Source organism: Heteronotia binoei, chromosome 20 (genome assembly GCF_032191835.1).
Source record: "Heteronotia binoei isolate CCM8104 ecotype False Entrance Well chromosome 20, APGP_CSIRO_Hbin_v1, whole genome shotgun sequence".
Taxonomy (NCBI): domain Eukaryota; kingdom Metazoa; phylum Chordata; class Lepidosauria; order Squamata; family Gekkonidae; genus Heteronotia; species Heteronotia binoei.
This window is the reverse complement of record NC_083242.1, coordinates 7,652,798-7,668,541: the sequence shown is the minus strand read 5'-3', so window position 1 is coordinate 7,668,541 and position 15,744 is coordinate 7,652,798. Positions and strand designations below refer to the sequence as shown.

General features: G+C 51.1%; 1 protein-coding gene across 1 annotated transcript in view; it reads right to left on the bottom strand.

Moving 5' to 3' along the window:
- Positions 1-5,361: 5,361 nt before the first annotated feature.
- The window catches only part of PPL (periplakin), a 74,412-nt gene continuing 64,029 nt past the window's right edge, over positions 5,362-15,744 (bottom strand). The window contains exons 18-22 of the mRNA XM_060261054.1: positions 15,264-15,414; positions 14,651-14,734; positions 11,942-12,058; positions 11,472-11,564; positions 5,362-8,154 (exon numbers count right to left, since the gene is read on the bottom strand). Of these exons, the coding sequence (XP_060117037.1) occupies positions 5,491-8,154; positions 11,472-11,564; positions 11,942-12,058; positions 14,651-14,734; positions 15,264-15,414 (3,109 nt within the window). The 3' untranslated portion in view covers positions 5,362-5,490. The remainder of the gene's footprint in view (positions 8,155-11,471; positions 11,565-11,941; positions 12,059-14,650; positions 14,735-15,263; positions 15,415-15,744) is intronic.

The window sequence follows — 15,744 nt, the reverse complement described above, 5'->3', positions numbered from 1 at the left end:
CACTGCTCGCCCCGGAAATCCGCACGAGGGAATGAAAGACATAAGATGCCCCCCGCCTGCTTGAAAATTGAGCTGCGTGTTCAGACCCGCAGCTTTCCGCGGAGAGGCACTCTGCACTTCGACGGGTTTGCGGGAGAGAAAAAGCACTTACTGGGCGCGGCTCTGGCAGCCGCCGCCGTTTCACACAATTCCAGCTCCAGGGAGCGCATTCGAGCAAGAAGGGGGGAGAGGGGCTAGATCTGGGGGCCACGCTCCACAGTCTTGATCTCCCTTCTCCTCGATTCTTCAGCAGGTTACGCAAAGGTGGCCCCCCCGCCCCACTTCGGGCTACTTCGGTGGGCTCTGCGCTCTGCAGAGATATTGTGACTCGGTCACCCATATAGGTGTCTATTTCCCGCACTCCACCTGAGAAACTGTACTATAATACAGCTGTGTTCATATTGACCAGGAAACCTTCCTTCCTCTGTGGCAGCTTTGTAAAGTCAATCAGTTCATCGGTCCTCGGGACATGCTCATCGCCATGTGAACTGAAAACCCCCGATCTCTTTGGTTTCTCCGTCGTATGTCCCTGCCATCTTCGTTGTGTGTGTTTTGGGTTTGGTTTTTCCTTTTCTTTTTTTTTTTTTGGTATGCTCAGCTGCCCCTCCCTCCCACCCCACCCGTCGTTGCTATTGAAAGCATTGGATAGGACGAGGCCCTTCTCCCCCATCCCACCCTGCATGTCATTGTGTATAGCAAAGCCGTAATTCCAGTGCCTTTGATGGTGGAACGAGAGTCCAGAAAACACATCGAGCTACATTTTTGGGGGTGCGGGCTCCCTGAAGCGCTTTTTTGCGGTGTGGCTCCCTGGAGCTATTTAAATTTTTGTTTTTTCCTTAAACTGATCTGCAATTTAAGATTAATTAAGCTCTATTTAATAGAGCTTTTCTTGGGAGGGGGGGGTGTACGTTACTGTCCAAATGAAACCTAGGGAGGCGACGAATGCCAAGCCTAGTTATTTCTTAAAGCCATGGACCCTGATCTGCAGTTCAGCCAGCACTCTGTGCAGAAGTTAAGGGCTCCCTCCCCTGCTTTTCTTGCTTCATGCTCTTCAGGTGAGTGCGGCTGCCCTTCTGTTAAACGTGAAGAGGAACACCTTTTCCCCCGTGCCAGTTTGCACTCGGGCCCTTTCCCGGGCACAGAGTCGCTGGATTAGGGTCTGGCATTGGAGAACTTTTGCCGTGCGGTCAACAGAAATGGAGTTAAACCCAGTCGCATTCCAATGGCACTTTGGCAAGAAATTTTCCTCGGTGCTCTTTGGGGAGAAGGGGGAGCTCGGCCCTCCGGGATCATCCAGGATCCAGGATCATGCTCGTCTGCAGCCAACTGCGGACCAAAATGATCATGCTTCCTAGGTGCCACCCCTCATGTTTCAGGATGCCAGCCCTGCTTTGAGCTAGGCCGGTGAGTGGGTCGATCCCCTCTCCACTGTGCCTGTAGCTATTTCCTGGAGAGGGAGAGGATGAAGGCTATATTGTGTGCAGGAGTGGACAGCAGCCTGTGGGGGGTGAGATTTTGCTCCTTTTTTTTGCCACTCCCAGCCCCTCGTACAAGTTTCATTAGCTCCTGGAGAATCACGGAGAGGCTGTGGGCCAGCAAGACCAGGCCCGCTGGCTGCCAGTTACGCATGACTCAGAAGATCTCTAGTGGCCCCCCTGGCGAAAACACAAAGTCTGGAGGCTTCAAGCCTAAACCAAGGGGTCTTTCTTACTGTAAAACTTTCAGAATGAGGCCCTTTTCCATCTGAAATACGAGTCTGCTTCCAAGGCAGAAAATCACTGTTGAAAAAACATTTTAGCTCAAGGTGGTGGTGGTGGTGGGGCTGTTGGGGTTTTTTTTTGTTATTTTTAAAGAGCTGTTCTGGATCAAGGCCTCCAAACCGAGTCTGGAACCCGGTCCTTTCTCCTCTAGCCGCATCCGTCTCAGATTCCAAATGCACTGGAGCTAAAAAAAAAAAAAAGTAATACCCCTTTCTCGCTTAAAAGAAACAAAGCTTTCAGATTTGTTAACCGCAATCAAACTTGGCTTCAGGGGAAAGAATAAATCATAGGCTGTTAACAGAAGGAGAGCCAAAGACCAAATTTGGAGGATGCTGATTTCGAAGCACAGAAGTGGAATAAATAGGAACCCCCCCCCTCCCCTTCTGTTCTGCTTTGGTGGAGTCATGGCTCAGTTCAGTCAGCCACTAGTTATCTCTTGTGTGCTTTTCTCCCTTGGCTCGAGTGCTCTACACTCAACAGGATTTGGGCCTCTCTTGAGTCGTATGCCCCCAGTGCTCCCCATTGCGGCTGTTGACCCAAAGCAGCTTCTGCAGCCGCAACTTTGCCCCAGCCTGTTGCTGGAGTAGGAACCCCCTTTCTTTTAGGAAAGTTCATGAAGCCTCTTGCCTCAGGGAAATGATGTCATGTGGCGGAAGTTCAGTGTGGTTCCCCCCCCCCCCTCCTGCTTTTTTGGTTTCCCCATCCCCACCCCTTTTTAGTGTGTGTTGGATAAGCGAGAGAACAGAATCAAAAGAGCCGTGGCAGGACAAAAGGAGTTTTGGTGGGGGGGAATTGCGTCGAGAGCAGAGAGCCCATGTTTTCTGCCTCGGCTTTGGCCATGTCGGGAGACTTTCTTTACGGTGGGACGTGCACACCACCAGATGGCACTTAAAACTTAGAAAAAAGCAGTTTCTTTTTTCTTGCGTGGGAAGAACTGCGATTTATTTTTTGTGTGTGTGTGTTTGCGAAGGGGGGGAGGGAGAGGTGGGAGGGGGCCTCTCAGTGAGGAAGGAGAAGGAGGGGCATTTGAAATGGTTAATCTTGTATACAGCAATTGAATAAAATTGTTTTGCAATTTCCAAAAAATACTTTTTTAAACTATGAAAACTCTTCCCAAAGGAGACCTTCATGGGGAAGGGGAGAACCAATGCAGTGGCTCTTTCCAAAGCATCTGGGACGAATTCCATTACCGAGGTTGCTGACTCTAGCAGTGACTGCCAGAAGATGTTTGCGTTTGGTGTTTTAAACCATTTAAAACTCTGGGCCAAGGAAAGATCAGTTCTGCAACTCATATACCTTTTGGGTCTGTATATGTATAACTCTGTGTACGAGGACCAGTCCCTGACCTGAATAGCTATCCTGATCTTTTCAGATCTCAGAAACTAAGCGGGGTGAGTACTTAGACCAGGGATCCTCAAACTACGGCCCGCGGGCCAGATGCGGCTCGCCGGGTTATGGCAAAATCAGACCGGAAGTGACGTTCGACCTAAACGTGCGTTAGCAACGCACACTTCCGGCACTCGGCTGAGGCAGCGGAGACAGAGTGTGAGGTGATACCAAGGTGAGGTGAGTTCCCAGGCCGGGGGTGTGTGGTGTGGGGAAGGGAGAGAGATGCAGAAGACGGAGAACTGACAGCCCGCGGCTTTGTACAGTAACGGCAGTCCAGCCCTCCAACAGTCTGAGGGACAGTGAACTGGCCCCCTATTTAAAAAGTTTGAGGACCCCTGACTTAGACGGTAGACTACCGAGAAAGTCCAGGGTCGTGACACAGACAGGCAATAGCAAAGTACCTCTGAAGGTCTCTCGCCTTGAAAACCCTATGGGGTTACCATAAGTCAGTTGCGACTTGACAGCAAGGTGGGGTCGGAGTTTAGGAGGTAAGCCCCCCACCCACCCCAAAAAAATCCATCTCCATCTCCTTGTTCCAGGTATCACAAGAACTAAAAACTTTATTTTATTTAGAAAAAAGCTAGCATTTCAGGACATATGCACCCTTACAGGACTCTGCAGAAATAGCAGAGTTCCTCTTCATCTATGTCACCTTGGTTATCAAAACCTTTACGTTAGGTACAGGGAATTTTTTGACAGTGGTCACTTTCATCCTTTGATATGAACTAAACGGAAGACATATAAAAGGGACAACTCCAGAGAGTTAGATCACTGCATCTTTTTTTATTATTCTCGTTCCGGTATAAATAAAACTTCCCATTCCCTTCTACAGCGAGTACTTGAGAATACATAACAGTTGAGTAGAACTAAATTAGCAAAAAAAACACAAACCCACCAGCACAAGTATCTTATTACCCCGATAACAGGAAAGAAAGCGTTTCTTGGATATTGTGGTACCATTTCATAGTCTCCCACCCTATTTATAGAGCAGGGAATATCCCTTCAAAAGTATGGCTGAAGTCATCTTAAAAACCCATGCAATTTACTATCTTCCCTTTTTTCTACTGGGTCGAATGGATAAAGGCACTCTAATAATCCAAGATTCCTCATCCTCTTTTTGACTACATGCTACTGCGAGATGCTGGATTGGGCGCTTAGAAGCAAGCTAAGGACTCAGAGGCAACCCTTCCTTTGAAGCTGCTATGAATTCATCCAATAACCACAGCTAAAAGCACCTTGGCTTTAGACTATTTAGGCTACCAGCCATACTAGCAGATGGTTATTGGGGTCTCTACAACTGTTCTGGCTTTAACTGCTTCATCTTTCTCATGCAAACTTTTGTCTTTGGCATAATTCGGTAGCTGAGGGACAAGATATAAAGCACTTAATGTAGGGGTGTCGAACGCATTTATTATGAGGGCCGGATCTTGACCTTATCAGGCCGGGCCATGTATGTCATAAAATGTAATGCCAGGTCAGGGAGACATAAACTTTATAAAGGACACAAACACACACACTCAGCCTAATCCACCTCAAGGGCTTGCTGAGCCTCAGCCAACAGAATGAAGAGAGGCTTGGCTCAGTAGCTCTGCTTTGCAATTGAGAGAGCCTGGCAAAGCGAGCTCTCCTTCCCAAGGGAGGAGCTTTGCTCTGTAGCTCCTGTGTGATTGAGCAAGCCTGACAAAGCAAGTTGTGATGCAGAAGGAAGCAGAGGGAGAAGGAAGTAGACGAGTGAGTTGCTCGGGGGCCTGATTCAGCCCCTGGGCTGCATGTTTGACACCCCTGACTTAATGCAATAATAACACTGAATGCAGCAGTTTAAAAGTTTCCAGAACTTTCCTTATACTCAGCTAGCCTTACAACAACCCACAAAGGAAAGAGCTGAGAAAACTGGCTCACAACTACATGAGATAGCAGGGGCGGGGGGAGAGCGGTATCACAGTTTGCAATCTTAGTCCCTGTGCCAAGGGAATGTGCTTTGAGGGAGCATATAGACAAGGAGGGGGATACACATTCATAAAAGCGAGTCGGGCAGCAGATGGATCTTCCCCACTATTTCTTAGCCACCCTTCTGACTGCACAAAGTAGACATCACTGGTCGGAGGAGAAAAATGTACCTTGCAATCTTGAAAAATACAGCGTTGGGTGGGGGAGAATTAAGGCCTTGGGAATAAACCCCTGCGAGGCAGGCAATAGGCAGCAAATGGCTGAGTTTGTAACAAGTGGTGCAGCTTCAGGCCGCTGACTGCTTCAAAACAGTTTTTTTTCCCCTTCCCCCTTTTCTCTTGGAGAAGAAAGCGAGCTATTTCTGTCCGGACACTAAAAGTGCCAACTCCTGAATGGATATCTCCTTGTTCAGGTAACTGTCGTACTGAGCAGGGGTTAGCCTTCCGCTCTTCAAGGCGTCTTCGATTGAGAACTTCCTCCCAGACTTCCGATCGAGGATGACAGAAGACTCCCCGTTGGGCCCTTTGACAGTGATCTCTTCCCAGTCGCATTCTTGGTTCTTCAGCTTGACGTAGAGGCTCCACTCGATCAGACCGAATTTGTGGGCTTCCTCGGGGGACATCTCTTTGCCGGTGTCTGGGTCAATGACCACGATGGAACGCCTCAAGTGATTCTCTCGCTGTTCTCTCTTGATGGCCACGGTCTGGAGGCGGTTTTGGAGCTGTTCAATTTCTTCGTCCTTCTCTCGAGATAGGCTCTTCAGATCTTCCAGTTCTCGTTCCAACGACTGGAAGCGAGAGTCCAGATTTAGGCTGCTCTCCACCTGCGACATGTTCCGTAAATCCCGGGCTTCCGTCATGGTGAGCTCGATCTCAGACTGCAGCCTCCGGGTCTCTAGCAAGAGGTTCTGCTTCTCCAAGTGCAGCTTGTGGTTTTCTTCCCTCAAAAAGTCCAGCTCTTTGGAAGACTTCGAGTTGTTGAACTCCACTTCAGACAACTTGGCCTCCAGCCTGTTGATGTCTGCGTCAAGCTCCATCTTCCGCCGGCTCTCTTCCTCCAGGTTGTTCTTCAGCTTCTGGATCTCAAACTCGCTGTCCCCTTTATCCACCTGAACGCTCTCAGAGACTACTACCTTCTCCTTGACCTCCATCTTCTCCAGGGTTTGGAGCTTCTTCCGCAGTGCTTCCAGCTCCGCCTGCAGGAACTGCCTCCTGTGCTTCTCCTCCTCCAACTCCAACTTGAGCAAGGCATGCTCCTTCTCCTGATGAGGGTCCTGCTGGAGGATCACCTTCTGCTTCACAGTGACCCGCTCGGTGGTCTCCCTCTCTTGCTCCTCCAGCTCGTTCAGCCGGATCCTCAACCTCTGCACCTCCAGCTCGGCCTCTCTGCGGGCCTGCCGCTCCTTCTCCAGCTCCTCCAGTTGCCTCTCCAGCTCAGAACGTCTCCGCTGCAGTTTGCGCATCTCGCCCCGGAGTGTGTCAATCTGGTTGAGCTCCTTCTCTATGCTCTGGGAGAAGGAGGTGACTTCGGCTTTCAGGGCAGGGTCTTGTTCCAGCTTCACCACCTCCTGCTGCACCACCTTCTCCTTCACCTGGGAGAGTTCCTCCTCCTTCTGCCGAATGATCTCTTCCTGCCGCTTCCGGTCCCTCTCCAGGTCCATGTGCTTCCGCTGCTCTTCGGCCAGCTGAGCCCTCAAGGACTCCACCTCTTCTCTCGTTTGCGGGTCTTCCCGGTACTGCAGCACTTCTTGGATCACTTCCTTCACTTGGACCTGAGGCTGGGCATCTTTCAGCATCTCAATCTCCTGCTTCAGCTGGTAGATCTCCAGGTCAGCCCTTTCTATGGCTCTGGTACGATCCACGATCTCATCCCTGAGCTGCTGCAGCTCCATCTCCGTCTCCGGGTCGTTCTTGTACTTGATGACTTCCTTGATAACCTCTTGGACTTCCACCTGGGGTCCTCTGTTCCGCAGAGCAGCCAGTTCGCTCTGGCAGACCTTCAGCTGCTCCTCCCCACCTTGCAGTTTCCCTTCCTGCTCCACCAGCTCCAGACGGAGGTTAGCCACTTCGCTTTCTGCCTGGGGATCCGGCCGCACGATCTCCCGTACCTTCTCCTGGATAATCACCTTGGCGTTCTCCACTTCCAAGGCCTGGATCTTGCGAAGCAGCTCAGCCTTCTCCCGCTCGTTGGAGCGCCCTTTGGCTTTCTCTTCCTCATACTGGCGCCGCAGGTCGTTCACCTCCCTCTCCATCGCTAGGTCCTTCTCCACCGTGAGCACTTCTTTGACGGTGATCTTGCCCTCAGCCATGGCCCGCTCCTTCTCTAGCCGCTTCAGCTTGTCCTGCAGGAAGTGCAGTTCTTCCTCCTGCTGCTGCCTCAACGTGCTCTCCCTCTGCTTGCTCTCCTGCAGCTGCTGGTACTCCAACTCCAGCTGAGGATCATTCTGCAGCTTCACCACTTCCCTCTCAGTCACCTTCTCCAGTTTGGCGTTCTTCTCCTCGGACAGAGCACACACCTGCCGGTGCAGTATGGCCATCTCGTTCTCCCGGGACCCCTCCTGCCTCTTGAGTTCCTCCAGTTCCTCTTTCAGCTTCAAGATCTCCTCCGCCTGTGATCTGTCAGGCTCGATCCTCAGGACCTCCTTGACCACGTACTCCTGCCCGCCCGCTTTCTTCTCGTGCTCCAGTATGCGCAGCTTGAGCTTCAGGCCTTCCACCTCATCCTGCAGCGCCTGGTTCCTGCGCTGCTCCTTGGCCAGGTTCTGCTGCATCTTGTGGAAGCTCTCGTCGAGCTGCGGGTCGGGCACCTTTTTCACGACCTCCTTCCTGAGCACGGACTCCTGCGGCTTCTGGTTCTGCAGGAGGAGGATGTTCTCCTGGATGGCCTTGATCTCCGCTTCCAGCTGCTGCCGCCGTTGGCTCTCGTCGTCCAACTCCTTCTTCAACTTCCAGATTTCCTCCAGCGGCCTCTCGGAACGACTGGTCTGGACCGACTCCTGCGTCACGTAGCCGTCTGGCTGCTATAGGAGGGGAAAGGAGAAGAAAAGGTAGAGTCAACTCAAGTTTCTTTTTTATTTTCTTTATTTCAATAAAAAAGCATACAACCAAACTATAAAACACAATAGCCAAGAATACCATCAATGCTCTGTTACAAACCCTATGTTCACAGTTACCAACCATCTAGCTTTAGTTGCATTGAGGGAATTATATCCTTATTACACAAAAACTCTAAAACTGGTTTTCATGTTTTACCATACTCTGATAAGGGAACTACGGCACGAGAGTCTCCCAAAAATGGATTATGCATAATCCTGCCTATCAAAAAATGTTCCCAGAGTTTCTGGTATCATTGTTTAAGTAAAGAACTTGTGGGAGACTTCCAATTCCTGGCAATGACCAAGCGAGCTGAAGCAACCAATGTTGAGACAAAAGTTTTGATGGTTTTATCAATCATTGAATCAGCCCAAAGATCCAATAATAAGAATTCCGGGGAATAAGGCAGTGGAAGGCACACCACATTGGAATTCTCTTTATGAATCTTCCTCCAAAAATTCTGAACGATATTGCATTCCCACCACATATGTAAGGTGGTGTCTTCCTGCTTACAAGATCTCCAGCATAATGGGCTCAAAGACTTGTTTATTAGGTTTCCAACTTCGAGCATCCAACCCTGCAGCAAGATATTTTGCTCTCATCCCTCCTGCTCAAAGTCAGCAAATCATCCTGCCCAGTGGCTTCTTTGCAAATGCTCACGGTCTGCTATCTGTGGGCAAGACAGTAAGTGTGATGCTGATAAGGGAGAGAGCACCACCCCCGGTCAGCTTTGCAAGGGCCTTGGATTTGCCACAGACCACACAATATAAGTGTGCTTGTTTTGTACTGTAACCCTTGCAGACATCATGGTGGAGCGCTAAGTAGAGATGGGCAGCTTTACACAGCGGTACCAATGAGACTCCGCTTGTACGGAGTTGCAGAAGGAAGATTGTTCTAAAATGGAGGGGCCATGTGTGGCTCTTTCACAAACACTTTGTGGCTCTTGAAGGCCCCACTGGCCAGCTTGGAGAAGGCATTTCTCTTTAAATCACTCCTCCAAGCCAACGCTCCCTCCTCATCTTCCTTCCTTCCTTTCCTTGTGGCTCTCAAACATCTGACATTTATTCCATGTGGCTCTTCAATCAAGCAGGTTTGGCCACCCCTGTTCTAAAACCAAGCCAATGCAATCATTAGGGGAGAGGCCATGGCTCAGTGGCAGAGCATTTCCTTGGCATGCAGAAGGTGCCGGGTTCATCAATCCCTGGCATTTCCAGTTAGGAGATAAGGGTAGTCCCCTGTGCAAGCAGCAGTTGATTCTGATTCTGGGGTGATGTCACATCATGACATTTTCATGGCAGACTTTTTGCAGGGTGGATTGCTATTGTCTTTCCCAGTCATCTACACCAGGGGTCCCCAACCCCCGGTCCGTGGCCTGACTAGAACCGGTCCGCAAAGCCTGGCCGCCCGCCAGCCCCCCCCCCCTCCCTGTGGTGCTGTGCAGCCTTGCTGCCCCGTCTCCTCGTGCGCCTCCCCCACCACTCTCCGGTAAGGCAGAAGAAAGGGCGGTGAAGCACTGCCTTCCCCGGCTCCTTAGGGCTGACCCCGCCCCCCACGCCGATCTCGGCAGGGAGAACCTTTGTAGCAGCAGACGGCAACCCACTGAAGAAGCGGCCCTGCCCTTGTCTCCTCTCCACTTCCTTCCTGGGCGTGGAAAGGAAGTGGGGTGGAGACAAGGGCGCCGCCACTACTTCAGCGGGTTGCTGTCTGCTGCTACAAAGGTTTTTCCCTGGGGGGGGGGGTCAGCTCTAGGGAGCTGGGGAAGGGGGTGCCTCAGCGCCCTTCTGCCTTAAAACGGCGAGTGGTGGTGGAGGCACGCGAGGAGAGACGGAGCAGCAAGGCTGCATGGCTGGGGGGGGTGGCGGGGAGGCTGCACGGCCGCGGGGGGTGGAGCCAAATTTGGTGCCCCACCGTGCAAACCCTGGGGCCGTGGTGGGTGGGCTGGCCCTGGTGCGGGTCCCTGGTACCACAAAGGTTGGGGACCACTGATGTACACTTTCCCACCAGCAAACTGGGTACTCATTTTACTGACCTCAAGGATGGAAAGCTGAGTCAACCTGGAGCCATCTACCTGAACCCAGCTTCCGCTGCGATCGAACTCAGGTTGTGAGCAGAGAGTCTGTACTACAGGACTGCAGCTTTACCACTCTGCGCAACGGAGGTAGGTGATGTGAAAGACCTCCACTGGAGACCTTAAAGAACTACTGCTAGTCTGAGTAGACAATAATGCCCCTTGATGGGCAAGTGGTCCGATTGTGGCCCAGGTTATTGCCTGGCTGGGTCTGGTAAAAGTTAGCCGGGACTGTAAGAATGCCAAGAGTCTGAATCCTACCTATAGCCCTGTTAAGCCAACTACGAAGACATCTCTTCCAGTTTCCCTCTCCCCATCAGGGCTGGACTTCAGAGAACATAAGAGAAGCCCTGTTGGATCAGGCCAATGGCCCATCCAGTCCAACACATTGTGTCACATAAGAACATAAGAGAAGCCCTGTTGGGTCAGGCCAATGGCCCATCCAGTCCAACACTCTGCGTCACATAAGAACATAAGAGAAGCCCTGTTGGATCAGGCCAATGGCCCCTCCAGTCCAACACTCCGCGTCACATAAGAACATAAGAGAAAGCCCTGTTGGATGAGGCCAATGGCCCATCCAGTCCAACACTCTGTGTCACATAAGAGCAAAAGAGAAGCCATATTGGATCAGGCCAATGGCCCATCCAGTCCAACACATTGTGTCACATAAGAACATAAGAGAAGCCCTGTTGGATCAGGCCAATGGCCCCTCCAGTCCAACACTCTGCGTCACGTAAGAACAAAAGAGAAGCCATGTTGGATCAGGCCAATGGCCCATCCAGTCCAACACATTGCGTCACATAAGAACATAAGAGAAGCCATGTTGGATCAGGCCAATGGCCCATCCAGTCCAACACTTTATGTCACATAAGAACATATGAGAAGCCCTGTTGGATCAGGCCAATGGCCCCTCCAGTCCAACACTTTGCGTCACATAAGAACAAAAGAGAAGCCCTGTTGGATCAGGCCAGTGGCCCATCCAGTCCAACACATTGTGTCACATAAGAACATAAGATAAGCCATGTTGGATCACACAGTGGCCAAAAAAACCCAGGTGCCATCAGGAGGTCCATTAGGGGGCCAGGCTAGATGACCCTTCCTGTACCAGCTTCAAGTGCAGACTGAGGATTCTGGCCAGAGAAACCCTTCTCTCTCCCTGCCCCCTTTCATGCTCACCTGTCTCAGGAGGTTCTGGGCAAACTCCAAGTTCTGTAGTCTCTGCTTGTTGATAGCATTCACTTCTGTGTACTTTGCAGACAGGTGAGCCTCCTAAGATAACAAAAAAGGGATAAACTCGGTCAGAAAATAGTTTCAAGTAGGGGGGCTGTATTCCTCTGCAAAAGAGAAGAGAATTTGAGTCAGAGACTCAGAGCGGCTCACAATCTCCTTTTCCTCCCTCCCCCACAACAGACACCCTGTGAGGTCGGTGGGGCTGAGAGAGCTCTCCCAGGATCCGCCCTTTCAAGGGCAGCTCTGCCAGAGCTATGGCTGACCCAAGGCCATTCCAGCAGCTGCAAGTGGAGGAGTGGGGAATCAAGAGAGGCTTAATACTGTAATGAGTAGTCCATTCATTAGGGCCAGGGCTGGTGGTAAAGGCGTCTGTTGCAGAATAATCCCAGGCAAGCGCAAATTCAGAGCTAAGATACCTCCTCTTTCACTTTCAAAGCAGGGGACTGAAGCCTGGGTCTCTTGCTCATGAACCCGTTGCGCCCATTCTCCAGGTCAAGGATGGATCGCAGCTTCTCTGCTTCTAACTCGTAGTCCTGGGGAGGGAGTAGAGGGAAGAGGAGAAGACAGAGACATGGTGTCAATGTGCTGATGCAAAGAAGCCCTGTGAGAGATCATGGTGAGACAGTGTCCTGTCAGAAGAACCCTATTGGATCAGAGCAGTGGTCCATCTAGCCCACCATCTCATCTAACACAGTTCCTCTGGAGGGCCAACAACAGGGCAGAGAATATAGAGTTGGAAGGGACCTCCAGGGTCATCTAGTCCAACCCCCTGCACAATGCAGGAAATGCACAAATACCGTCCCTGAAATTCACAGGATCTTCATTGCTGTCAGATGGCCATCTAGCCTCTGTAAAAAACCTCCAAGGAAGGAGAGCCCACCACCTCCTGAGGAAGCCTGTTCCACTGAGGAACCGCTCTAACGCTCAGGAAGTTCTTCTAAATGTTGACTGGAAACTCTTGATTTAATTTCAGCCCATTGGCTCTGGTCCTACCTCCCCGGGGCCACAGAAAACAATTCCACACCCTCCTCTCTAGGACAGCCCTTCAAGTACTTGAAGATGGTGATCCTATCACCTCAGCCACCTCCTCTCCAGGCTAAACATCCCCAGCTCTCTCAACCTTTTTTCTTAGGACTTGGTCTCCAGACCCCTCAGCATCTTCGTTGCCCTCCTGGACCCATTCCAGCTGGTCTATATCCTTAAGGATATAGGCCAAAGCCTTCCCCTGATGTTGCACGGATTCAGAGGATTAGTACCTCCAAAGGTAGAGGTTCCCCTCAGCCACCACGCTGCCCCTTCGTCTCACCTTCCTATTCCAAGTTTTGACATGGGAAACAAAAGATACTGGGCAATATTACAGGGCTGTTGTAAAGAAGCAATGAAGACCTTGATCCCTTCCAATACACTGCACAGAACAATGAGTAACATTAGCAAAGTTACTGTTACTGCAGCATTACTTGGCCACTCAAAAGGGTAGCTGTTTTCTACAGATTGTGCTGTGTCAGTGGGAAGTCACAGTGATTGTTTGTCTTTGAACTAGCAATTATAATTTATTCCCACTTGATCCCAGTTCCTCTCTTCTTGGGAGGGAAGGCTGCGTCTCATCAAGTCTCAAGAGTTCAGCAGGGTCATTACTCAGATGGGAGACCACCAAGGGAGGACTCTGCAGAGGCACAAGGCAATGGCGAATCGCTTCGGCTTCTCACTTACCTTGAAAGTCCCTTGCTGGGGTCACCTTAAATTGTAAGCTAAGCAAGGTCAGTACTTGGAGAAGAAGAAGATATTGGATTTATATCCCGCCCTCCACTCCGAAGAGTCTCAGAGCGGCTCACAATATCCTTTACCTTCCTCCCCCACAACAGACACCCTGTGAGGTAGATGAGGATATTGGATTTATATCCCGCCCTCCACTCCGAAGAGTCTCAGAGCGGCTCACAATCTCCTTTACCTTCCTCCTCCCACAACAGACACCCTGTGAGGTAGATGAGGATATTGGATTTATATCCCGCCCTCCACTCCGAAGAGTCTCAGAGCGGCTCACAATCTCCTTTACCTTCCTCCCCCCACAACAGACACCCTGTGAGGTAGATGAAGATATTGGATTTATATCCCGCCCTCCACTCTGAAGAGTCTCAGAGCGGCTCACAATCTCCTTTCCCTTCCCCCCCCCCACACAACAGACACCCTGTGAGGTAGGTGAAGATATTGGATTTATATCCCACCCTCCACTCTGAAGAGTCTCAGAGTGGCTCACAATCTCCTTTCCCTTCCCCCCCCCCCACACAACAGACACCCTGTGAGGTAGGTGAAGATATTGGATTTATATCCCACCCTCCACTCTGAAGAGTCTCAGAGCGGCTCGCAATCTCCTTTACCTCCCCCCCCCCCCCACACAACAGACATCCTGTGAGGTAGGTGAAGATATTGGATTTATATCCCACCCTCCACTCTGAAGAGTCTCAGAGCGGCTCACAATCTCCTTTCCCTCCCCCCCCCCCACACAACAGACACCCTGTGAGGTAGGTGAAGATATTGGATTTATATCCCACCCTCCACTCTGAAGAGTCTCAGAGCGGCTCGCAATCTCCTTTACCTTCCTCCCCCACACACAACAGACACCCTGTGAGGTAGGTGAAGATATTGGATTTATATCCCACCCTCCACTCTGAAGAGTCTCAGAGCGGCTCGCAATCTCCTTTACCTTCCTCCCCCACACACAACAGACACCCTGTGAGGTAGGTGAAGATATTGGATTTATATCCCTCCCTCCACTCTGAAGAGTCTCAGAGCGGCTCACAATCTCCTTAACCTTCCTCCCCCACAACAGCCACCCTGTGAGGTGGGTGGGGCTGGAGAGGGCTCTCACAGCCGCTGCCCTTTCAAGGACAACCTCTGCCAGGGCTATGGCTGACCCAAGGCCATTCCAGCAGGTGCAAGTGGAGGAGTGGGGAATCAAACCCGGTTCTCCCAGATAAGAGTCCGCACACTTCACCACTACACCAAACTGGCTCTCTGCAGAGGAAGGCAATGACAAACCACCTCTGCTTCTCACTTGCTGGAGTTGCCATTAGTTGACTGCAAAATGATGACACTTCACACACACACACACACTCCTCCTCCCTCACCTTCACTGCCTGCTGGTAGCGCTGAGCATCCGCCGAGACCCGATGGACGTCTTTCTCTTTGCTTGCAATTTCTCTCAGAAGTGCCTGGAAAAAGCAGACCAAGCAGACAGAGGTGAAACAGCGGGAAGCATCGTCTTTCTCGGGATCCCACTAATACTGATCTTTTCCTCCCTGCAATTTGTTATGTTATACAGGTCAAGAAAGATGCGTTTTGCAGAAAGAGGTTAGTTGGGAAGGACGGGTTACTTGTACCAGCAACGTGGGTAGCCCCTAACCAGCAGTAGTCAAGTCCCAGATTTTGCTGTAAGGGGATTCCAGGGTGTGTGTGTGTGTGGTGGGGGTGTCATCAAATCAAAAACTCACCCGGTCGAAAGTGCAAAACAGACTTTCTGCTGCCCCAGCTTCTGTGTTTGAGCAGCGTACCGCAGACTACAAATATTCAGACAGGGGACAGCTTCCCTTCACCATACCCTTAAGTGAAGGTCCCAGAAAGCTAAAAAGACTATCGTTCTGAACCAACCTGGGAAGCCTTCTATTTCCACCCCCTCCCTTGGCAAGCTTGTGGGTCGGGGGAAGGGGCAGGAGTGATGCAGAGGTGAAAGGCATTGATTACCCTTTGATTCTTCAGCTTGTTTTCCACACTGGAGACGCTGTCAGTTTCTTGCGGCTCGTAATTGGGCACGTTGGAAAGGAAATGGCTCAGGTCGTCGTAGCCGGCGCGGTAGTCAGAATAGGCCGATTTGGCTCTCTGGAGGATCTGAGACCTACAAAGGGATGGCGGCAAATCTTGTTGACAGGGTTTGAAGCTTACAGTAGGCCCTGTACAAATAGCCCTTGCAAGCTCTTGGAGGATTGGCTACAGCAGGGGTGTGTGGCCTCATATGCAAAGGAGTTCCTGCTACAAAAAAAAGCCCCGCTTGCTGGGAAAACTAGGCTGATTCTCGTGAGGTTTGGCGTTAGTGTCAGGCTAGCGTGTGGGCAGGGGTGGGATTCTAGCAGGAGCTCCTTTGCGTATTAGGCCACACCCCCCCCTGATGTAGCCAATCCTCCATGAGCTTGCAAGGCTCTTTTTTGTATGCTCTTGGAGGATTGGC